The sequence below is a fragment of the Labrus bergylta genome, chromosome 6 (genome assembly GCF_963930695.1).
Source record: "Labrus bergylta chromosome 6, fLabBer1.1, whole genome shotgun sequence".
NCBI lineage: Eukaryota > Metazoa > Chordata > Actinopteri > Labriformes > Labridae > Labrus > Labrus bergylta.
The window spans coordinates 2,163,761-2,188,760 of record NC_089200.1 but is presented as its reverse complement, the minus strand read 5'-3'; the positions used below and the strand labels follow the sequence as shown (position 1 = coordinate 2,188,760).

At 44.5% G+C, this 25,000-nt stretch overlaps 1 protein-coding gene across 2 annotated transcripts in view; it reads right to left on the bottom strand.

Annotated features, from left to right (window-relative positions):
- The window catches only part of pik3r3b (phosphoinositide-3-kinase, regulatory subunit 3b (gamma)), a 219,129-nt gene that overhangs the window by 128,871 nt on the left and 65,258 nt on the right, over positions 1–25,000 (bottom strand). For both annotated transcript variants that reach the window (XM_065955558.1, XM_065955559.1), the window contains exon 4: positions 24,414–24,491. In XM_065955558.1, coding sequence (XP_065811630.1) covers positions 24,414–24,491 — 78 coding nt within the window. The remainder of the gene's footprint in view (positions 1–24,413; positions 24,492–25,000) is intronic.

The window sequence follows — 25,000 nt, the reverse complement described above, 5'->3', positions numbered from 1 at the left end:
AAACCACACCGTGCCACAGGACGTTTCTTTCTGTCCTCCATCTTTGACCTTAACCTCCACTTGTCCTTCAACCTTCCTTCCTCCAGATTCTCGTCCTCCTTGACATTTATCTGGACTCTTCCTGCCTCGGCTCCACTTGCTTTTATTTATTTTATTTTCCCTCCACCCTTCATCCTCCACCCCCCCCCTCCTCTCCATCATGTGCACCGGGCCCTCTGGAGTCCAAGCGGTTGTTAAATCTCATTGATTTGTGCCTCTAACTAATGCCTGAATAAACTTAACCAATCACCACAGGCTAGTAAACCTCCACACCATTAGTATCAATGGATGGCCTGTTCACGGAGCCCTGCTGAGGCTCGTCTTATCCTGTAGTGATTTGTCTGGGGGATTCGATCATCCCAACACCCGGGCACTGCAAATTTGGTGTTGCCATGGGACCCAGGTCTATGAAAAGATATTAATGCACTTTTTCATGTGTGTGTTTGTGTGTGTGGGTGGAGATGTATTGGAGCATTAAACCATTTTGATTCTTGCAGAGCAGATTGTAATTTGTTAATATGTGACTGATATTTCTTTATTAAATTGGGACTTGAGATTGTTTTAATAACAACATATGTGAGGGTGTACTATCAGTTTGCACTTTGCGGCATCAAAGATATTTCAATGCCGGCTAATTATAGTGACTGCTGTCGTTTTTCACCGGGGGAAATAACTCTCAATCAGGATATTTTTTCTTTCCTACTTCGCTTCACAATTGTCTGACCAACTTTTTAAATCTCTAAAAAATGGGAAATACCAATATGTTTAAACCCTGGCCCTTTATTTCTAACACATGTTGGACTCTGAATAACTAACTGCTGGGTAAAAGTTTGGGAATTTCTCCAAAACATTCATTCAGCTGGTGGCCATACATGTTACAGCTTATTGCGGTGAATGTAGACCGTTAAAAAAAGAAACCAAACACAGGAGGAAACCACTGTGCTGTGCTGTGGGGGAAATCCACTTCCAAATCTAAGACATACATCTAGTTATTCTTTCACAGAAACACATCCCGCCCACCTGTCAATCATGTCCGCTACGTGTCTAACTATGGATAACACAAAATGTTCTTAAAGTGAAAACAGAGCCGTTTAAAAAAAAAACCTCCCCGTACAGTGTGTGATGACGATAACTAATCACACCTATTTGTTTTTTGAACCAGGCTGTAAACATGTTTATCTCTGCTGTAAAAACAGGCTTTTTTGAATGGGTGTGTATGTGACTTCCTGTGCTTTTGCAGCCAGCCTCTAGTGGACACTCGAGGAACTGCAGGATTTTACACCTCTGCATTGAGAGGTGTAAAATCAGATTTGAATCCAGGCTGCATGCTTGTAGATCTATAGCCTCCATACATGGGGCGCGCACACTAACCGCTAGGCCACCGGTGCCTCAACAACAGTACCAGTAACTGAATCATGTAATCAGCTTGTGATTGTAGTGATCCATAAGTTTCCTCTCCCAGGCTCAGTCCCTCTCTCTGTAAAATCCAAAAAGTCAGGTGAAGAGATAAGTGTGGTCACCGCCATCACCACCAACGTTCCAGTGAACACAGCCACCAACATTTACAAGACCGTCAACAATAAACAAAGACGTAAACAATCTATAAAAAGAAGTAACAATTAACTTACATCCATGGCTGCAACGTCAACTAGAAGTGCTTATTGTTTCCCCTGACAGGCTCAGACTAGTACTTAAAGGTTCTGACAGCTTTACAGAAAGGATCCGCGCAGAGATTGACATCTTTGTTTGAGTAAGATTACATTTTCTAAACAGAAGAGGAGTGACATCACTTTTTCTTTTCAAAGTTATGAAACTCTTTTTGACAAAAAACTGGAATAAACTGCCGGCTGAAAGTAGATGAACATGATCCCTGTGGTTTCATCACCACAAGCAACACTTGGAACTGAACATGTTGGCTGTTGTGTTGATGCTAACAGGCTAATGTGTAAAAGTGGGGGGGGGGGGACATATTGACAGGAAGGAAATATAATCATTGTCAATGACCAATGCAGAAGCATTTTGATCTGGTGATATCTAAAGTCCCCCGTTAAAGGATGAACCTGTAAGATGTGTAGTGAGTGAGATGATAAAGGTATCTTACTATCTGATCAGACATTAAGGAAACATGCTATGTTGAAGTGCTGGCTTCTCTGACAACAATGCAGCAGCCAGTATGTCCTCCTTCTAACTTTAGATTCTGCTCCTGAATGCTCTGGATTTGTTTGGACCAGAGAAGGTAGGCGCTTTTAAGACACCCCCACACACGGCCGTTTTGGACACCCCTCGGTTTGCCAGATATGAGAGCAGTTATCAGGTCAACAGGTGTTGCAGCGATGGAAGCGGTCAAGAGAAGTGGTTCAGATAGAAGTGATTGTACCCGACCTAAAAAGCCTCTGCATGTTTCTAATAAGCTCCACGAGCAGAAACGTGCTCAAACTAGGATCAATATTGGAGATGCTTTTGAAAAATGGAGAGAGGTTAGAACACAGAAAGGTTTACAGACCCATGCAGAGCTGGATAAACACTGAAGCTTCAGAGTCCACCACATGGTGACCTGAGTGAGCATCCACTCTAGAGAGGAGGGGGGCAGCTCTCTACAATGTTTAGAATTCAGACTGCAGTACCCATTTTAAACATTAGGCGTCAGAGTTACATACTGCTCCTTTAAAAAGTTAGTATTCTATTATAAATCTCCTTTTCTTCAGGATTGTGTCTTCCTGTTTGGTTACAGTTTTATACGATAAATTATTATTCTTTTTTGTACTTATGAGCAGACAGATCTGGGTTACACAGACCAACATCTTTCTGCTGGTTTCTGGTTTCAGACTCTGAATTTCACGCTGTCTAATACAAACAAGCAGCTGCTGTTGGTTGACACGAAACAGCTGTCTGTGTGTTTTCCATCAGGAACAAAAGTCAGTCTTGACATTCTGTAAAAAAATAAAAAAAGGACCTATGGTCAATTTGTCTTGAGTCATATTAATTTTACACCCAGATTGTGTTTGTGTGGTTATTCGCAGCGTTACATAATGAACCGTGCGACTTCAAAGAAATCATGTGAATTCAGAACAATCGTCCCATTTAGCTGTTAGCGTGGGAAACACACACAGACATGTCTCTGCAAAAAAGTGACCTACACAAGCAGCTTGTGTCACTGCTGCCTCCGTCCACGCTTTGAAGTCTGAGCTAACTCATGACCAGCCAACACATTGTCTGGACCCACACATACCATATCTGATTGACTGAGAACACTGACTCAGAGGCGCTTTGCTACTCCACTTACAAGCAAACTCGTTGTAGTTTGATTTCGGCGAGGTTTTATACGTTTGACATGCAGCAGAGGCCGTCACTTGGGTCTCACACTGACAAACAAACTGCTGACCTCTCTGCTTTGTGAAGTGTGGGGGGGTCATGTCATGCGTGACACTCGCTGCCCGACACTCGCTGCCCGGACGTCACACCTGACACGTTGAAACACAACGATGGCGATACGGTCTGCCACGATGTGCTGATCTGTGGGAACTTCTCTGAATGTGTTAAAACGTTTTGCTTCTCTGAAAGGTCAACACTTCATGACACATGTCACAACTGTGCCGTGCTGCCCTTAACAATATGTGGCGTGCCGCGCTGAGACGTGCTGGGGCTGTGTCATAAGGCTGTCAACAAAGAGAGCGGACGAGGAAACGAGGTAGCACAGGCCGCATGCAGATTCAAGTGAACACTTTAAAGTTTACCCAGAGGAGCTGTGTGCCCTGAGTTTTTCTCTCATTGAACATTAAACATGGTGTTCTTACTCCTTGGCTCTAGCCTTGAGTCTCATTTACTAAAGAAAACAAACACAATGGTTTAGAGAAGCTACTTTAGCTCAACCATGAAACGTGCTGTAAAGGTTTCAGCATTCACCCGGCTGAGAAACGAAACAAGAGTTAAATGTAGAGTGCAGAAAATCAGCTCTGATCGTGAAGAAACCAACATGTAACTGTGAAAGAAGTGCTGGCTTCTCTGACAACAATGCAGCAGCCAGTATGTCCTCCTTCTAACTTTAGATTCTGCTCCTGAATGCTCTGGATTTGTTTGGACCAGAGAAGGTAGGCGCTTTTAAGGCGACCCCTCCCCACACGGCCGTTTTGGACGCCCCTCGGTTTCCCAGATATGAGAGCAGTTATCAGGTCAACAGGTGTTGCAGTGATGGAAGCGGGCAAGAGAAGTGGTTCAGATAGAAGTGATTGTACCCGACCTAAAAAGCCTCTGCATGTTTCTAATAAGCTCCACGAGCAGAAACGTGCTCAAACTAGGATCAATATTGGAGATGCTTTTGAAAAATGGAGAGAGGTTAGAACACAGAAAGGTTTACAGACCCATGCAGAGCTGGAGAAACACTGAAGCTTCAGAGTCCACCACATGGTGACCTGAGTGAGCATGGACTCTAGAGAGGAGGGGGAGACAGCTCTCTATGATGTTTAGAGACTGCAGTACCCATTTTGAGTTACTTACTGCTCCTTTAATGTTATGTTTACATGTGTGGACCTCAGGAGGAGGCTGCGGGTGGAGTCTCATCAGAGAGTAGCTTTAATGAAACCTCATGAAACAGAGACGTTCTCCGGGGCCACGGCCAAAAGAGAATCATTAAACCATGAACGAGAAAAGATCTCCCCAGATCCGGCTTCACTCGCTCCTTCTCTGTCTCTCTATCCAAAGTCTCCATCGCTCCTTCGCTGTAGACTTTGTAAGAAGCGTCTACCTTTAGTTTCCCTAAAAACCCCTCAATCTATCAAATCAGTTCTAAGAAAATGCAAAAGAAGTCTTAATTGAAACAGGTCACCATGTTAATGTAATAAGAACACGGTTTGGAGACTTGGAAACCTTCCTGTGCTTTGTGTAAACTCATGTGACCCACAGACGAACGCAGAGAAACACACAGATCTACACACACACGTCATCTTCCTCACTCAAACCCAAAGAGGTCATTATTGATTATCACTTCATGTACACGTCGGGGCCGTGACGCATCGACAGGTTCAGGCGGATTTTTCTAATCTTCCTCCCAACAGATCACTTCACCTTCGATCTGTCTTTCTTCTCTCACTTTATTTCTCTCTTCATCAACACTCTCTTCTTCTTTGTTTTCATCCATTTCTACCTCCATTCTCCTCCTCTTTTGTTTCTTTATGACACCATAATCCCTAAAATCCACAGTCACAAGGCCAGATGTTCTCTCCACACTCGACCTGTCAGTCGGCTGATGAAGGTTTGGGCCGACACTGGGTATGGATCAGCTGCTGGATGGATGGATGGATGAGTAAATGGAGTGAAGCCGGGTCAATAGTCTAGAGCGGAGTCCAGTTATTGGACGGCTGCGTCTCACACATGACGTCTTTGGCAGGAGCGGCTGATTGGCTCTGATGACGCTGTGTGTCATCAGAGATCGTGGTAATGGATTGTACTTCCTGTTGGGTACAACAATCTGAACAACTCAGATCAAAAACGATTACAAGTATTCTTAAATGATGCAGCAGGGTTTTTCTTTCAACAAAAATTACACGCGCTGCAGTGTTTGTGGGGGCGGGGCTTCAGCAGTTGACCAAACCACTGTCAGGCAAGGGGGGTCCTGATCTTTAGAAACGTAAAAAACAAATTGTGTTGGGTTTTTTATCTAGCACAAGTGTTTTCAATGCATATTATTATATCACTCCAAATGACATGTTTATGATGACATGAATACTGGGGGGGACAATTCTCTATTTTTCCAGGATTTGTGAGGTCCTCAGCATCAACAACTCATATTTCTGAAACTTGAAGCTGGAGAGCTGTGCAGGGACAAAGAACAGAAAGAAACCCAAGGTCTGCCTCTTCCAGATTATTACGGAGGTCACAGCGGAGAGGCGTTTTCTCAGCACGCTATTTCTCTGTTATCAGTAAACAGAATGTACAGGTACAGGAAGATAATCAAAAAAGTCGTATCACAGACGTAGAAGAAGCTCGATGACCCGGGGAAGGAACCGTCTCTTCTGAACGAAAAGGGCTGTCTCGTCTCGCGCTGTCCAAGGCCGACACAAGCACAACCCACAGAGGAGGAGAAGAAGAAGAAAGACGCACTCTGGCTGAACTTGAACTTGAGCCACAGGAAATTTGAAGGACAAAATCAATCCCCTGTTCATACACAATGACGGCAGTGTGGTTTAATCAGATAAAGCCCGCTGTGTTCATCTCTGTGTACTGTGTGTTTGTCTGTTTGTGAAGTGTGTGTGTGCGTGTGTGTGTGTGTGTGTGTGTGTGTGCAGCAGCATTCCTGTAAGAATCTCATTACAGTACAAAAGCTGTGTGATCATCTGCTCTCGCCAGCATTACACCGCTCCCATTCAGACCAACAAGCAATTTACAGACGAGAAGGCTGCAACGCAATCCTGCAGCTTTTGTGGAAAAGTTGGTTTGGGCTAATCCAATAGCGGCGATTAGAGTGAAGGCGGAGGGAGGTCGAGGCTGATCGGGGAGGAATTAGCTGTCAAACACAGAGAGAGGACAGTCTAGAGATTCTCTGTTAAACCACAGCTGTTTGAGACGAGAGACGACCGACTGATCGTACCTGAAAGAATTCAGCTCATGACTCAATGAAATCATCATCAAACCTATTGAATCAGAATCAGATTTATTGTCCAGGTATGCTTACACACACACAAGGGGCCTGATTTACTAAGCTCCCAATTAAAGAGTACTAAATTGCGTGTTCACTCCAAAAGTTTGCATGTTTGGTTGGTGGGCGTTTTGCGGGTGATCTACTAAGAAAATTTGCGTGAATGACACCAGGTGCAAACCTTGTGGAGGCGAAACTATTTAAGTTGGGTTTTTGCGTGTTCTACTGGTTTACATCACGGAGAGTTTGAACAGAAAGCAGGACGACTGCAAGTGCAAAATAGGTATCAGTGGGAGAGGCAAATAAACACACAATGCTTTAGAGTTATAGGAGATAAATCTGAATATTACAAAGAAAATTTTGGTTATCTTCATCTTAAGAATGAAGTGTCATACATTGAGCAGGAGGTGCGAGCTGTCTCCTCTGTGGACCGGGCGCTCTACACTCCCTGTTGTTGTGCAGCAGACAGCTGGTCAGCGCTGTGTCTGATCGGACATGTATGATCTGGAAAAAGGTATCGAAGACGGGGGTACAAACAGTGGTGAGGTCCCCCAGTCCAAGCGTCCTACAGAGTAGCAGCAGCTTTAGAGGGAGGAGACGAGCGCACTATGGAGAGGAGCGCACCAGAGGGGGCGAGCTGGGGGAGAGACGCACAACCTGAGAAAAAGGAAATCCCCAGTTTAAAATGTAATGTTGGTGAAAAGAGGGAAATAGGAAGAAATAAATGTCAATGTTGAAATTCTATAGAATGCAGAGGCTGTGAATGTTCAGTTTTCTTTGGATATTTGGCAACAACAGCCTGTAGTTTAATCATGGTGTTTCTCTTCCTTAACGATTAGAATATTGAATCAAATAAAAAAATAAATGCATGCCATTTATTTTTCTGTCCTTCCAAACATATTAACATGTGTGGAGAATAACGTGATCTGTATGCCTTCTTTGATTGAGCCTATGTCTCCTCCTAACTTCAATAACAGCAGCCTGTTGTGTGTAACACTGGTCTCCTGGGTTAGCACCTTCTTTTCAAAGGTGTTAAATTCAGACACCGTCACAATCACCTCAGTTTTTGACAGGTTTGGTAAATCACAATACTATGTGTACTAACTTAACTTGTTTACATTTTCTCCTCCCAGTGTTTTGCATGTTAGGGCAGAAACGCCCCATATTACATATTCATTAAGTCAAACATACTGAATGGACAATGCGTGTTGTTTTGCTCATTTGAAAGATTCAGTCCTCACAGCGCGCCGTCAGTAGATCAGATAGCACCATTTTTGCTGGTGGTATCAAGTTTGCACACGTTTTAAGACACACAAACCTTTAGTAAATCTGGCCCAAGGAATTTAACTTCAGTGAACTGTGCTCTCTTATGTACAGGTACAACATTAAATATCAACAATAAACATAATAAGAAAAGACTAATATTTACATGACTAAATATGAAACAGTGAAAAAGATGCTGAAGTAACATGATAAGTAAAATGCAGTTATGTGACAGATGGGTCAATTAACATGTCAATTACAGTATTTACATAAATAAGTGTGCGTATATTATCATTTAAATTACATAATATATATATATACATATGTGTATATTCACAGTGACGGTTGGTTTAGAGTATTGTTTCATTATATAAGCAGACAATAAAAGTCATGGAGCAGAAACCTATGAGATGGCATCACTGTGGCTTTTTAAAAAAACACAACCTTTTCACCTTCGACAATTTTATGAATTTTAGTTTTCTTAAACTGTTTTTTTTAAATGTGTAAATAATCATGTGTCAACACTTTTATCTGAATTAGCCATTAGGCGTCAGAGCTCTCGTAGGGCGGTCACACGAGCCTCCATCAGCGGTGGTTTTTCTTGTCCCAATGTTCAAGACATCTTTTGCTTTCTCTGCGAAGGGAGAAAACCTTTGGAGCTCTCCGCCCACTGGCATAAAACTAGAGAGCAACAGTAATGCTTTTTAACAGAGGACTCAAACAATGGCTAAAATCCAAACAACATGAGCAGCTTCTGACTGGTTTATTGTTTGCTGCCTTTGCTCTACAGTTTATGTCTATTCATTTATTCTCTCCTTATTGTTTTTCTTTGTTTTATCTATCTTAATTGATTTCCTTTCTAAAGCCTCCTGTGGACCGGTGTTGAGAACTAGCACGCTCGCTAAAACACTTAAACAATGCATCTGGTCCGTCCAATGTATCTGTGCTGTCCATGCCAAATAAAGTCTATTATTATTATTATTAGTACAGTAAAGAGGATTTACCAGATATTTATCAGTATCTTCTTTTAAATCACTTTTAAAAACACATTTTTATCATAAGGCCTTCTTATAATCCTTGTTTCATCCAGGATGTTTTATTTGTTTTACTGTTAACTTTAGCCGCTCTTTGTCTCAGTTGTTTCTCTTTTCTCTGTTCATTGGATGATTGCTGCACTGTTGTTTTATTTTTCATGCTTTTAATAGGATTTTATTGTTGTGTATTTGACTGTTGGGATTTTTTATTTTTTTCTGTAAAGCACTTAGTTACGTTGGTTTTGATAAGTGCTTTATAAATAAACTTTATTATTATTATTATTATTATTATTATTATATTATTACAGGATCAGTCCCAGAGGATATCTGACATAATGAGGATGAAATTAAACGATGCACACGTTTAACGATTTTTTTTTCTGCACTCGTTGTCACCTTATTGAAAACAAGTTTGTATACAGTAGAGAGACGACGGCCGCTGTGTGACCGACTCTGCTTCGATAGTTTTTACTCCATGTTTAATATTTTGAGATCGTTTATTTCCTGATCAGACTCGGAGGCTAAGTGGACACGAGGCCTTATCACCCATAATGTGAGAAAATAAAAAATAAAAGTCCACATAAAGAGAATTCCCGTGAAACACAAACGATAAACTGACTGTGAGGGCTGAAGAGACATATTAGAGAGGATTTCAACCTTTCATTGTTTTGTGTAGCTGCATTTTTTTTTTTTCCGACCTGTCAGAGATTATCTTATTTAAACGGCCTCAGCAGAAAACATCAAAGTGAAGAGAAACAGAGAAGTCGCTGTTAACTGTTTACAACAACAACAAAACGACTCTGTGTCTTTTTTTATTTAATTTACTAATCTTCATCTCCCGACTCCCACACACAGATAACCGTCTCCTCCTCAAGACCCCATTATCCTCATAAACACACAGATCAAACATGGAGACACACACACACACACACACACACACACACACACACACACACACGCACACACACACACACACGCACACACACACACACACACAGGTCATGGGTTTGCTGGTTCATGAAGAAACATGGGAAGGTTCATACATTCCTGACAAATATGAGGAGATGGTCAGATGCTGATAAAATCTTTGCTTGTGTGTGTGTGTGTGTGTGTGTGTGTGTGTGTGTGTGTGTGTGTGTGTGTGTGTGTGTGTGTGTGTGTGTGTGTGTGTGTGTGTGTGTGTGTGTGTGTGTGTGCGTGCGTTAGAATGGTTCGGGTCATGGACAGGCTGAGGGAGAAAAGCAGTCGGAGCGTTTTCGGTGAAGCATTATATTCATGCAGTTAGATAAACACACACACACACACACACACACACACACACACACACACACACACACACACACACACACACGCTAACACACTATGATATATATGAGATGTGACAGACTCTGCTGAAGAACCATGCTAACACGCTAATCTACAGTCTGACACCGGTGTAAAGTGGAGGTGACAGACGAGGGAGGATCCTCATTGTGATGAACTTTTCTGTTTCAAGTTGTCACCTCGAAACTAAAGCAGACGACGAGCTATAATCAGTGTGGGAACACACACACACACACACACACACACACACACACACACACACACACACACACACACACACACACACACACACACACACACACACACACACACACACACACACACACACACACACTCTTGAAAAGAACAATAAGCCAATCATAGAACATCTGTGTGTGCTGCAGCCGAAACGAAAAGCTAGACCTTTTTTTGGGTGATTTTTGTGATTGTGAGAGAGAACAGCTGAAGAGAGACAGGAGAGAGTTGGAGGATGACCTGCAGCAAAAGGTCAGGGACGGACTTGAACCCACGACTGCTGCAACGAGGACGACAGCCTCCGCACATGGGGCAGGTGTCATAACCGCTAGGCCATCGGCACCCAGTTGTTATCACACAGTTCTGTTTAGTATTTTGCGAAGCCAAAATTAAAAAAAAAGTGCAGAAATAACCACGTTCAATACAACAGAAGAATGACACTGTATGAACACCATGAGGTTTTATTAAAGCAGCAGTCCACTGCTGAATCAGATAATCCCAGCGTCCTGATTTGGGGCCCAGGAACATGGAGGATCCGGAGACTTTTACACGCTGAAGTCTGACTTTTTTTGCGCAACTGAGCAACTTTCATTGGCTGAACGAGGCTCAGCCGCCAACGCTGCATCCACTTCTATAACACATCCAGGGGCGTGGGCTTTCTCGCACCGTGACCTATTGTTTGGTGGACTCAGAGGGCAGCCCTCTATTTCAGCCCTGCTCAGAACAGGCTGTTTCTGTGTCTGTACCTTTAAATATGTAAATGAGCTGTATCTGACCCTGCCCCCTCTCTGGAAGGGCTCAGGTGTACTCGGTCTTTCTCGCTCCATGTCCTATTGTTTACGGTGAGAAGGCAGACTCAGAGGGCAGAACAAACACCTAGCTGTGGGAGTGTCACCCACCTGGGGGAGGGGCTACTGCCCTTTGTGATGTCATGAAGGGAAAATCTCCAAATGGCCTGTTTGAGCACACATTTTCTGAAAAGTGGAGCAGGCAGAAGACGGAGAGGATGGACTTTTCTCATCATTGGGGGGTTTGTAGACAGACTATAGACACATGTTAGAGTTAGAGGAACATGGGGAAGAGGATTTAAAACATTTGTGTTATTTATTTGATTTTTTGACCCATGCATCCATCCATTATCTTTCCGGGTCGTGGTGGTAGCAGGCTAAGCAACTTGCCCCAGACTTCCCTCTCCTCCGGGGGAGGAACCAAGGCGCTCCCAGACCAGACGGGTTATCTATATATGTGACCTTTAAATTATTTTTAAGTCTTAATGTTTACAATTCTGCGGTCGTGACAACCCTAGTGGCCAATCACTCGCCATGCCACTTATATGAACTTAACTTAAAATGATCACACAACAAGCTGTCATCGTCTCAGAGGACTGTGTGTGTTGTTTGAAGACTCGAGGATTAAACTGAAGGTCTGCCCCCCCCTCCCAACTAATCCTAGGCCCGGTCCTCTCTGCGTATCCGCGAGAACTTTCAAACCGCCTGTGGGAATGAACTTCTGCTGAACCTCATTTAAAAAGTTGAACCAGACTTTATTCTTCACTGGTTTCCGATTCACAAAGACACGACCGGGGGCCTCTGAGGAGTCTGTTAGCGAGACGTGAGGAGGAGATGTGAGACGTTAAAAGTGATGTGAGATGACTTTCTTCCGTCACTGTTATCATTAAAGGGAAAGAAGAAGTGTTTATGCAAGCTTCAAATCAATATATATGAAAAAGAAGCCTCCTTTGATGCATCTTAATGCCCCGCGCTCGCCGTGTTTTGTAGGTTTTGTGTAAGAGAGAATGCATATTCAAGCAGCAGGCTGATTATGACTTTCTATATGTCACAGTTTTTATAGGGAGCATGCAGCCAGTGACATGTTGAAGAAGGTAAAGTCCAGGAAACACTTCACAACAAAGGACATGCATTAAAAGCATCGTAATGTTTGTGATGAATATTTATGATCCCACTTTATTACACCTATAAATGAACCTGCAGATACTTTGTTTCTGCAGATGCATGTTACATGTAATAAACTGTTTTTACTGTGTAGAGTAGGAACATGTCATCTTTCCTTCTCCATGTATTTTCTCTGCAGGTGTTGACGGCATAGGCGCCGAGTTATGTTCATATTTTGATAAAGAAATCAAATGCATGCATTTAGGCACCTTAGATAATATACAGAGGGGACTGACTGCGACGTGCTACCACATACAAAAACCACACCCATAGACTGTAAATATTCATGTTTGAAGCCTGAGTGACGTCACCCGTCTGTTCCTGCAGGGGGCTCAGGAGGCTCATCTGCAGCAGCCGCCATGCTGGAAATGCTGTCTCAGTCTAACTTTCAGTCAACCTAACGACAGGCTGAGAGCTGGAGCTGAGGCGGGTTTTAAACCTCCTGACAAACTGTTACACCGCGCCCACCTGTCAATCAAGTCAGCTACGCGCCCAACTATGGATAACACATATCATTCATGAAATCAAAACGGTTCGACCCCGTACAGTGTGTGCCCTTGATGACAATAACTAATTAGAACCTATTTGTTTTTTTGTACCAGCCTGTAAACATGTTAATTTCTGCAGTAACAAAATGCTTTTTAGAATGGGTGTGTATGTGGCTTCCTGTGCTTCTGCAGGAACTGCGGGATTCTGCACTTTTGCATTGGCTTCATTTGTGTTGTGCAACAGTGGAGGTTGCCGCTTGGGAATGACATGCAGGAAAGTAGCCGCAGATTGGAATTGGACTCTGGGCTGCCCGCTTGTAGGACTAGCCTCAATACATGGGGCGCGTTCACTAGCCGCTAGGCCACTGGCGCCCCCACATCGGAAAAGCATGGAGACAGCCATCAATGGGACTCCAAAGCACCCTGCAGGAACAGATGTGTGACATCACTTAGGCTTCGTCCATTCATATCCACAGTCTGTGGTATGTTTCTGTATGAAGACGATTAACATATTCTATCTTTTGTATTCCAATAGGTAGAATATCCAGTTGTTTTGGGGGTCCATTAGGGACCTCTTCATATCAAAAAATCAGTTGACCTACAGCAGGTAGAGTGAGAATAATTGTCCAGATAAAGTCCGAGTGTTGCTGCAGGAGGGATGTTGTTTGTGGTTTCTGTGTCTGGAATTGAAGGTCAGGTGCGCAAAACTTTGCAGAAATGGAACAAGAGCAAGATATTTTTCGAACAAAGGCGACACCTGGCTCACACTGCACGCTGACGACAGGCACCTGTTCATGTGCACTGGAATCAGTGTGAGTGTATCACCGGCTAACATAAAGGCCTGTAACTTTCCAATACGTCCTATACGAGTTCAACAAGTTTTTAGCCTGTGTCTATTTGGGATCATTCGGGGACATGTTTTTTTAGGTTGTAGGGGGCTCGCTTTAAATATCATCCTCTCGTGCTCTGGTCAGCACTTTGGCAAGAGAGACAGAGCACGGAATAAGACAGAGATGGATTTAGTAACGGGGGGAGAAAGGCAGGAATGAGAATAAAATAGCAACAGAAAGATTCATTCCTCACTGACCACACAACGATGTGTAGGTTTCAGGGTGTGTGTGTGTGTGTGCGGTCCCCGGAGTTATTATCCTGCTTTGAACCCTCTGAACTTATTTACTTTGTTCACTAAATACTTCAGATCACCGCAGTGCAGGAGTTTGCTGCTGCTGCTGCTGTGTATATGTATAGAAATGTTTGTGTTTGTGTGTTCATATCTGTATGTGTGAACTCGCTCACCTCCCCGCCTACCCAGCGTCCTTGGCATTCTGCTCACACACACACTCCAATATCACAACAAGTCAAAGAAATGCAACAGGAGGAAAGGGGACAGAAATTAAAGAGTAAAGAGAGAGAGAGAGAGAGAGAGAGAGAGAGAGAGAGAGAGAGAGAGGGAGGTGCAGAAATACTCAAACTGACAGACAGAACAAAGAGAAGCCGACTGCAGAGGGAAGTTCATCCAAAGGCCAAAATTTAATAATAGTTGAGAGAGAATCGGCATTAAAGGATAAATCAGCTCGTCTGAAAAACCAACACAGATCAGCCTTTCCTTTGTGCGTCTCTCTGACTCAGTACGCCGCACTCATCCAAATACCTTATGTTTCATTTTTCATTTTAAATCCGTACATCAGATTTGAGAGCGACTAATCTCGTCGGGTTAGAAGCCTTTTCACCGCCGAGGTGAAGCGGAGTGCGAGAGTTCGGTCAGAGTTCAAGTCTAAAGATGTTGAGTCAGGATGTAAAGACTACAAATAAAAACACCTATAGATAAACAACAATAAGATCACCATGGTCTTCATCATAAATTCTTTGTGCTTTTGAACATTAAGGCAGTTTTTGTGATTAGGTGTGACCCCAAATAGTCAAATCTCGGATGATTTGTTTGTGAGAGCCTCAGTCGACTGACAGTCTCATAGTCGAGTACAAGGATCGTTCCAATCCAGCTACATGGGGGTGTTTAATGTCTAACTTCACATATAGATCAGTCTGTTTTCTCCAAAGAATTCATGGCTCATATCTCGGTATAAATATCTCCTTATTAATACTTTTAATTCAGTTCTGAAAACCTCTCGTACTTTAAATCAATGTCCTCAGTGAGTGCATGAAGAAATCACTGAAGAATTGACAGAAGCAGAAGATTCTCATTGGCTGTTATAGACTCTTATGGCATGACTGACTGACTGACTGGTTGGATGGTTGGTTGGTTGGTTGACTGACTGGTTGGTTGGTTGGTTGGTTGGTTGACTGACTGGTTGGTTGGTTGACTGACTGACTGGTTGGTTGATTGACTGACTGGTTGGTTGGTTGGTTGGTTGGTTGACTGACTGACTGGTTGGTTGGTTGGTTGGTTGACTGACTGGTTGGTTGGTTGGTTGGTTGACTGACTGACTGGTTGGTTGGTTGGTTGGTTGACTGACTGACTGACTGGTTGGTTGGTTGGTTGACTGACTGGTTGGTTGGTTGGTTGACTGACTGGTTGGTTGGTTGACTGACTGACTGGTTGGTTGACTGACTGGTTGGTTGGTTGGTTGGTTGGTTGGTTGGTTGGTTGGTTGGTTGGTTGGTTGACTGACTGGTTGGTTGGTTGACTGACTGGTTGGTTGGTTGGTTGGTTGACTGACTGGTTGGTTGGTTGACTGACTGACTGGTTGGTTGGTTGGTTGACTGACTGGTTGGTTGGTTGGTTGGTTGGTTGACTGACTGACTGGTTGGTTGACTGACTGGTTGGTTGGTTGGTTGACTGACTGGTTGGTTGGTTGGTTGGTTGACTGACTGGTTGGTTGGTTGGTTGACTGACTGGTTGGTTGGTTGACTGACTGGTTGGTTGGTTGGTTGGTTGGTTGACTGACTGGTTGGTTGGTTGGTTGACTGACTGGTTGGTTGACTGACTGACTGGTTGGTTGGTTGTTTGACTGACTGACTGACTGACTGATCAGTCAGACCACAGACTCTTTCTCAGACTGATCCTTATCTTGCATCACAGCGACTCCATTTGCAACACAAATAAAAGAAACAAACATTTGACACAGCATTCAAACTCCAAACAGATATTCAGAGGCCTTCAGCGTTCTTTGATCTGAGCTATAGAGACCAAGAATGTTTTTCCAACCAGGCTGTAAACATGTTTATTTCTGCTGTATAAAATAACATTTTAAGATTGGACCTAACAGGGTTTCCTTCGCTCTTTTACAAAGCCTCAAGTGGACACTCCAAGAACTGGGATTTTGTTTGCTCTTCATTTTCAACACCAGCGGTTGCTGCTCGATTCTTATTCCCATATGAACTTTCATCAGTTCAACTTTGTTTCAAAGTGGAAGCCAAACAGGAAAGGAGGGATTCATTTATGCTGAGGCAAAAGCTAATTTAGCTTCGGGCGCTAACTAGCCTTTTGGTTGTGTCTCATGCTGCATGTTAAAGGCTAAAGTCTTCGTTTGCAGCTGTCAAAGGTTTGAATCCCAAACTCTCTCCTCCAAACATTTACCGACAATCTTCAGTGGTCTTATCCAATAAAAGCAAAAAATGGCCCCCAAAAAAAGTAAATTTAGCCTAATGATGAATGTGTTTAAAAAATGAACTGACTCTGAATCCATAGAGAACAAAACAAAAAAAGACTTGGGAGCATTTTTCAGAGTGCACCAACAGGGCACCAGTCGTGGCTCAGGACTCTTCGAGGAGGATCTAGGTGGTTAAACGTCCCGGTGTTAAACTGTGTGACTGTGGGTAAGAACTATGGAGTAAAAATGTGACGACTTCATGCAGCTGCATAATGAGAGAAAAAAGGGAACAAAAGATGTCGAGAGCTTCAGCGTGTGCGACTGTAACAGACGGTGAAGCCACAGGTATCCCTTCAGCCACTCGTGTTACAGAGCAACATATGGCGCAGATAAAAAATCTGAGACGGGGAGTGAGCCGCTGAGAGGACGAGGAGAGAGAGAGAGAGAGATGAAGACAACATGTACACACTATGCAGGTTATCAAAGCTTTGACATGCAGAAATTAAATCCAGACAGCATTTTGCAGACCGAGTGTGCGAGGCTGTTTTTGCAGTAACAGGACACACTGAGCGCTGTGTGAGCGATGACATCATCGAGAGGAAAGTGTTGAGGGAGGAGGCAGAGGGGAGGACAGTGCAGAAGGCGTGATGCACATTTCATGGCTCTCACAGAAACCTGTGAACTGATGACGACTTCTTAACAAAGCGGTGACACAAAATGTGTTCAAATCTCGTGGCAGACCACAAAAACGACGCCAAGGGAAAGTCAGTGCGGATCCTTTTTTCATGTTGGGCTCACATCCTTTATGTCTTTAAACACTAAAACTAAGACAAACGACAAACTCACATCTAAAAAACGAACTGTGGCAACTCCAAGTTCTTAGTCACAGTCTCAGATTTTGCAAAGACTTACAGGTGACTCTATTTCCCATCATGCACCTGGTGGAAACACAAAACCCGATCATTTCAGGGAGTGAGATACATCTGTGAACACAAACTGATTTGGCGACTTTGCAGAATTTGTCCTCCCAGCCCCGACATGAAGTTGAGGTGGCGGTAGATGATGTCATATTAACCAACCAGGAAACAACAGGCTCACATAGTGAAGCTACTTCCTACTATTTTCTGCTCCCCAGCACGCCCCGCTCGTTCATCGATACTGTGAATACGTCTTATTGCACATAGCAACTTGGGACACTCTTTTCTTCATCTTTCATCTACTGTTTTTGAGTCGTTGTTTGGACCGCCCCGCTGCCCAACAGAGAAACTGTCACACTGTGAGGGACGTGTAAACAAGCAAGTCAGGAAGATTTCACGGGCAGACCGCCATGAAATGAACGACAAACTTTCAGGAGAAATATACTCCAGTCGTGTGCTTTCATATCTTCCTCGTGCGTTTCTAAAGTAAGCTAATCTGACGCACAAACATGCTAACACACGTGGATGTAAATCTCTGCATCTCGTTTTCTCTCCTGTGGGAAATAAAGCAAAACGCTCCCACTCAGAGAAACAGGAAGTGCTGCTGCTGAGAGGAGAGAAAAGACGTCTGACTTTCACAGTTTCTTCTTCACGCTGAACAACTCGGACCAGAAACACGTCTTAGTTTACCTCCTTTAACACACACACACACACACACACACACACACACACACACACACACACACACACACACACCCACACACACACACCCACACACACACACACACACACACACACACACACACACACACACACACACACACACAGCTCTGCAGCCTGAAGCTTTTATTTCACCTCACGTCCATTGTGCTCCCCGCTCCCCAGCTGACTGTAAAAACGTTGCCTTCTAATAGGTTATTGACGGGCGCCACAGGAAGATGATGACATCACCTCCGACCAATAGCAGAGCCGAGACCGACAGACGATGAGGGAGGACGGGCGGACGAACGGACGGGCGGACGGGGATGATGGAGAGATTGAGATGGAGGGGAAAAAAAGGATGGAGAGATGGAGCTCTTTTAATTTGTGTTTTGCTGATCTCAGCGGCTCCTGTCAGCGAGCGCAGGGAGGGGAAGAAAAGGGACGGTGATGAATGAGTGAATAAAAAGAGGGAGGGAAAAGAGAGAGGAGATGAGAAGGGAAGAGAGAAGGGGGGAGATTGAGGAGTGCATAAAGGAGGCACGGAGAAATAAAAGATTATTTAATGGTTCCAGGGCTGCAGATTGGTTGATCGGTTGTTAGCCGGGAGCCGTTAACAGATTGGATGGGGAGAGAAGAAAGAAAGAAATTACATCTCCGTCTATCTGTGGAGAGAGGGATAAGTAAGATGCAATTATTTCAGTTCAACTTTTGAGAAATTATGACACACACACTGCTGCAGTGTAAAGTCTGTATGTTTGCATGCATGTGTGTGTGTGTGTGTGTTGAGTGTATGTTGGAGTGTATTCTGCTGCAGTCTGAGCCAACATGAGTCATCGTTTCCAAAACAGACACTGCCCACTCTGTGCCTGAGCTGGCACTGTGTCTATGTGTGTGTGTGTGTGTGTGTGTGTGTGTGTGTGTGTGTGTGTGTGTGTGTGTGTGTGTGTGTGTGTTCATGTGTCGGTTGGCTTGTTAGCACATCCATGTTATCGTCGTCCAAATTCTAACTGGGTCAAAGTGAACAAACAGACACACAACACACTGACACAGATACACACAAAAAACCAGCAGTGATGAAAATGCCCACTTATTCACACACACACGCACACACACACGCACACTTGTCTCTGTATACTTGTGAGGACATTATTTGTATACTGAACCCATTGACCGTTTAAATCTAAAAATCAAGATCTGACTCCTAAACTGCCAATTAAAGGAACAGTTCTTCATATAACAGCTGGTGTGGTATCTCAGGAAATGTTATGCAATATATATATATATATATATATATATATATATATATATATGTATATATATTTTTTTTTAAAATGTTTTCTCCCAGTAGCTATGGGAGTCTCACAGTCTGATATTTGGGGCATGTTGAGAGGAAGAGGAGCTTTGTGTCTACCTGTAAGGTGTCACAGTGAGAGCACAGTCAGTCCTCCTCTGGGAGCGAGAAGATGAGTCTGTTCAGGTCAGGACTTTCCTTAGTTTAGACTTTTTTACAGTGTTTGCTGAGTCTGTACATTGTCAGGACTTTTCTTAACCTGACATTTTTTACAGTGCTCAGGTAATGTCCATGTGTACACAATATTTAAGGTATGACATCATTTTAATTTACTGTGTTTGAGTCTAGATTCCTTTATGTTGCTTGATCATTTGGTCGTATTTTGGGGGGTTTGCCGCAGTCCTGAGGCTGCCCTGGTCGGGTCATGTGAAGTGGGCGGAGCCTCTGAACCAGCTGGCTGAGGAGACTTTTTTCTCTGGCTTCAGCTCCCGACAGCTCACGGTGGTGTTTCTCTCCGTCGCCTTCCTCCTCCTCTATCTCTTGGCCACACTTTCTGTCTTCACTTATTGTCCTTGATTGTCTCTGAAATGTGCACAGTCTAAAATCGTCCTCACTGTAAATATATACGTCTGTAATGTTTCTCACAGGGGGATGTCGTCACCTTCAAGGTGTAAAAAACTCAATCTGGTCCTCACAAAGATAGAAGCACAGCGCCTCACACACTCAGAGAGTTACTGGGCCAACACACAGTGAGCGATGTGTGGGCACGGCAGAACCAACCGGCTAAAAAAGGCTAGCTGTCACCATGGCAACGCCCGGGACGTGTACCAATCGGAGGTCAACTAGATGAGGTAATGTTCTCGAAAGCTTTCTGCGCCTGTCACACCCTCACACACCCTCACACACACCACACACACACACACACACACACCACACACTCAATTTAATGGGAAAATTCTTTACATATGCAGCTAACCAATAAAATGCTAAAATAAACATTTAAGACACACACACACACACACACACACACACACACACACACACACACACACACACACACACACACACACACACACACACACACACACACACACACACACACACACACACACACACAGATCAATTAGATGGATGTGAGGCAGTGGAACAGCCTGCAGAAAGTAACGACTCCCTGTTACATAACATTATTCCATAACTCATGCAGTACAAACACAACAAAGAGGCAGAGCACTGCAGCAGCCGGAGCGGTGTTACATCACTCTCTGATTATGATCCATCAAATTCACCAAACTGGAGCAACATGTAACTCTGACAAGATGCCTTTAAAACAGGTACTGCAGTCTAAATTCTAAACATCATAGAGAGCTGTCCCCCTCCTCCTCTCTAGAGTGGATGCTCACTCAGGTCACCATGTGGTGGACTCTGAAGCTTCAGTGTTTATCCAGCTCTGCATGGGTCTGTAAACCTTTCTGTGTTCTAACCTCTCTCCATTTTTCAAAAGCATCTCCAATATTGATCCTAGTTTGAGCACGTTTCTGCTCGTGGAGTTTATTAGAAACATGCAGAGGCTTTTTAGGTCGGGTACAATCACTTCTATCTGAACCACTTCTCTTGACCACTTCCATCGCTGCAACACCTGTTGACCTGATAACTGCTCTCATATCTGACAAACCGAGGGGCGTCCAAAACGGCCGTGTGGGGGGGGGGGTCTTAAAAGCGCCTACCTTCTCTGGTCCAAATAAATCCAGAGCATTCAGGAGCAGAATGTAAAGTTAGAAGGAGGACATACTGGCTGCTGCATTGTTGTCAGAGAAGCCAGCACTTCAACATGTTTCCCTAATGTCTGATCAGATAGTAAGACAGTAGCATGAAGACCACCTCTCATGTTTACTCATATTTATGAACCATCAGCCTCACCTTCCTGCACACCTCACAACAACTCTGTCAGAGAGGAAAGCGACAGAGACATGTCCGACCAATCACAGACAAGTGACTCTTTATTGACCCCCCCGCTGTGCTTCCTCTGCTTTTCTCTCAGTCATCACACCACCGCTCTCTGCCCTCTAAACGTCCAAACCAGAACTTCTTCTTTTGTGTGTGTTCACCTGACCTGGCAGTCACATGTCAGCACACACGCTCCCTCTTTTCATATATATTCCATAGAATCTGTCCGTGTCCATTAGACTGCTTACTGCACACAAAGCCGCTGTGACTGCGGGATGTCAGCGGCTGCGTTTCTCTCCGCATTTTCCACCATAACGTGCGTCCCCCTCTTTCTGTCTCTACATATATGTGGATGTGCGTGTCAAGCCTGCATGCTAAATTCCTCTGAGTGCCTACATGTCAGCCCCTCTCAGTCAACTTCTTGGAGTACGTGCGTATCTTTGGCCCCATGCTGACCTCCCAACACTGCCCAAGGAGGCCAGGTGTGTGTGTGTGTGTGTGTGTGTGTGTGTGTGTGTGTGTGTCTTTTTCCTTCTTAATGCAGGATGTACTGCATTTGATTGTAGCAGAAATTGAATTTGCATTGAGAGATATCCATCATAATGAGTCATTCGTTCTTATTTTGGGGTCTTGTGATCCTGTTTGTTTGAGTTGAAAGAATCTTCTGGATAAAACAACAACAGGGGAAATTCCTTCAAAACTTTCTCAAACTGGAAGCATTTTTTAAAAACCTGCAGGAGACTCTGCAGGGATCAATTGAGAGATCTAAAACTCGTTGATTTCAGTCTGTGCTTGATTCTTACGGACAAAAGGTTCTTGAAATGCTCAATACTTCGATCCTTTTCTGATATAGCACGAGTTCTAACACGATACAATCTCCGATATTTTAATGATATCTGATATGATGTTTCCCCGGAGTCAGAGTGAAGAAGTTTCTCATCTTCATGTCACAACAAACAATATCTGAGATCAATACGCTTTTTTACAACCACCCACATAATGTTGCAGCTCTGTTTTCTGTCTCCCCCTCTTTCCTCTCTCACCCTCTCTCTCTACATTCCCTCTCCTCTCTCTACCATCCTCCCGTCCCTCTCTTATGTCTTCTTTGTCTTCTCCATCCCTCCCTCTTCTCTCTTTATTGTATCTCACTTTGTATCCTCTCTCCTCTCTCCCGTCCCCTCTCTCTCTCTCTCTCCCCCGTCCCCCTCTCTCTCTCTCTCCCGTCCCCCTCTCTCTCTCTCTCTCTCCGTCCCCCTCTCTCTCTCTCTCCCGTCCCCCTCTCTCTCTCTCTCTCACTCCGTCCCTCTCTCTCTCTCTCTCTCCCGTCCCCCTCTCTCTCTCTCTCCTCCGTCCCCCTCTCTCTCTCTCTCCCGTCCCCCTCTCTCTCTCTCTCGTCCCGTCCCCCTCTCTCTCTCTCTCCCGTCTCCTCTCTCTCTCTCCTCTCATCCCCTCTCTCTCTCCCTCCCATCCTCTCTCTCTCCGTCTCCTCCTCTCTCTCCCCTCTCTCTCTCTCTCCTGTCCCTCTCTCCTTCTCTCTCTCTCTCTCTCCGTCCCCTCTCTCTCCTCTCTCTCCCAGTCCCCTCTCTCTCTCCCCTCTCTCTCTCCTCTCTCCCGTACCCCTCTCTCTCTCCTCTCTCCTCTCTCTCTCTCTCTCCCGTCTCCCTCTCATCTCCGTCTCCCCTCTCTCTCCTCTCTCTCTCTCTCATCCCGTCTCCTCTCTCTCCCGTCCCCTCCTCTCTCTCTCTCTCTCCCGTCTCCTCTCTCTCTCTCTCCCCTCTCTCTCTCCCTCCCATCCCTCTCTCTCTCCCGTCTCCTCCTCCTCTCTCTCTCTCCCGTCTCCTCTCTCTCCCTCTCTCTCTCTCTCCTGTCTCCTCTCTCTCCCGTTCCCCTCTCTCTCTTCTCTCTCTTCGTCCTCTCTCTCTTCTCTCTCTCCCATCCCCTCTCTCTCCTCTCTCTCCCGTCCCCTCTCTCCTCTCCCCTCTCTCTCTCCTCTCTCCCCGTCCCCTCTCTCTCTCCCCTCTCTCCTCTCCTCTCTCCCGTCCCCTCTCTCTCTCCTCTCTCTCCTCTCTCTCTCTCTCTCCCGTCTCCTCTCTCTCACCGTCCCCTCTCTCTCTCCTCTCTCTCTCTCTCTCCCGTCTCCTCTCTCTCCCGTCCCCTCTCTCTCTCCTCTCTCTCCCTGTCCCCTCCTCTCTCTCACCGTCCCCTCTCTCTCCTCTCTCTCCCGTCCCTCTCTCTCCTCTCCCTCCGCCTCTCAGCAGAGTCAGCAGCCTGATTTTTGTGAGTTCCCCGCCTGCATCCCAAAATAAAGTACGGAGTCAGAGCTCTCCCTGGTGGTGCCAAAGCTGAACTCAGCAAACTCAAACTCGGCCAACTTTTTTTTTGGGAGAGTGACTTCGGCTCCGTTTCGGTCCTCAGCCGTCTGAGACGAGGCGGAGCAGCCCTCAGCGGGGGTTTTTATTGGTTTGAATAAAAGAGGGAGATCAGGAGAGGGAGATTATAGAACTCCAGCTGTCGGTGCTGAGACACCTGTTGCCTCCACAGTTTGAATTATTGCAATTATTTACTGAGCTAAAAACCAAACTCTACCATCAGTTTGTTGCCTTTTACTGCAAAAGAAAATATTTAGTTTGTAGCTTTGAATGTCACACATGGATACACATCTGTAAAACATCTGTTTCTGCACACCTGTGACTGTGCTGTTACTGTTATATCCAAACAAAAAAGTGTTTGTCATGCAGAAACAGATGTTTATTTTGTTCATGGCTTTTAATTTCAACACTTTTCTTAAAAGTGTCTTGGGCACTTAAAGAGACATTAATCAACATTTAAAAAGTCCAACACCTGTGTGAAAACAAAACTCACATCTGAGGGGGTTTACTCTCTTTTATGTCTTTCATTTCAGGGGCTCCTTCACCTGCATGTCAACACTCAGTAAATAATCTTAGTAAGCAAAACCAAGCCAAAGAAAGCACTCAAAGTAGTGAGCTGTCAGTCCAGAACCAGAACCGCTTCCTCACATGTGATACCCTTCACAGAGTGATTACCTGAGTCCAGAGACTGCCTCAGCTCTGCAGGTCCGCTGGAGGCTGGAGGAGCTCGATACAGAGTGTCACAGTTCAGAGCTGCAGAATAAACAGAGGTAGAAGAGAGAAGAGAGAGAGAGGTGATGAGCTGTGTGTGTCACCCTGAAGAACTCGTCTCATCCTTCAGGCTGCAGACGGGCTGATGTATATTCTGCTTAAACAGATGATGTAAAAGTCTGCTGCTCCTGAGTTAAATGTTTCATCGTATTCTGCAGCTAAATCATGAAATGCATCGCCCTGCTGCCCTCAGAGGATTGAGTGTGAGGCGTTTTAAATGCACCTGTGTGTCTGATTTGTAAGCATAGTGTGTTTCTTTAAATCGTTAAAAATGGACTAAATCTTTTTTTTTTTTTGTTGAGTTCTTACATCACCTTAAATATTTCCAACATTTATCAAAGCCAGAGAAATCCTTCATTTTACAGTTTGTGATGGGACGTGTCTTATCGCGAGAGCCGCCATGGAAAAGCCACCATGTCACATGTTTATCGTTGCCATGGTGACACCGAATGTTACATCAAAAGACCGCTGCGTAAGGTAAGCGTGAGCTG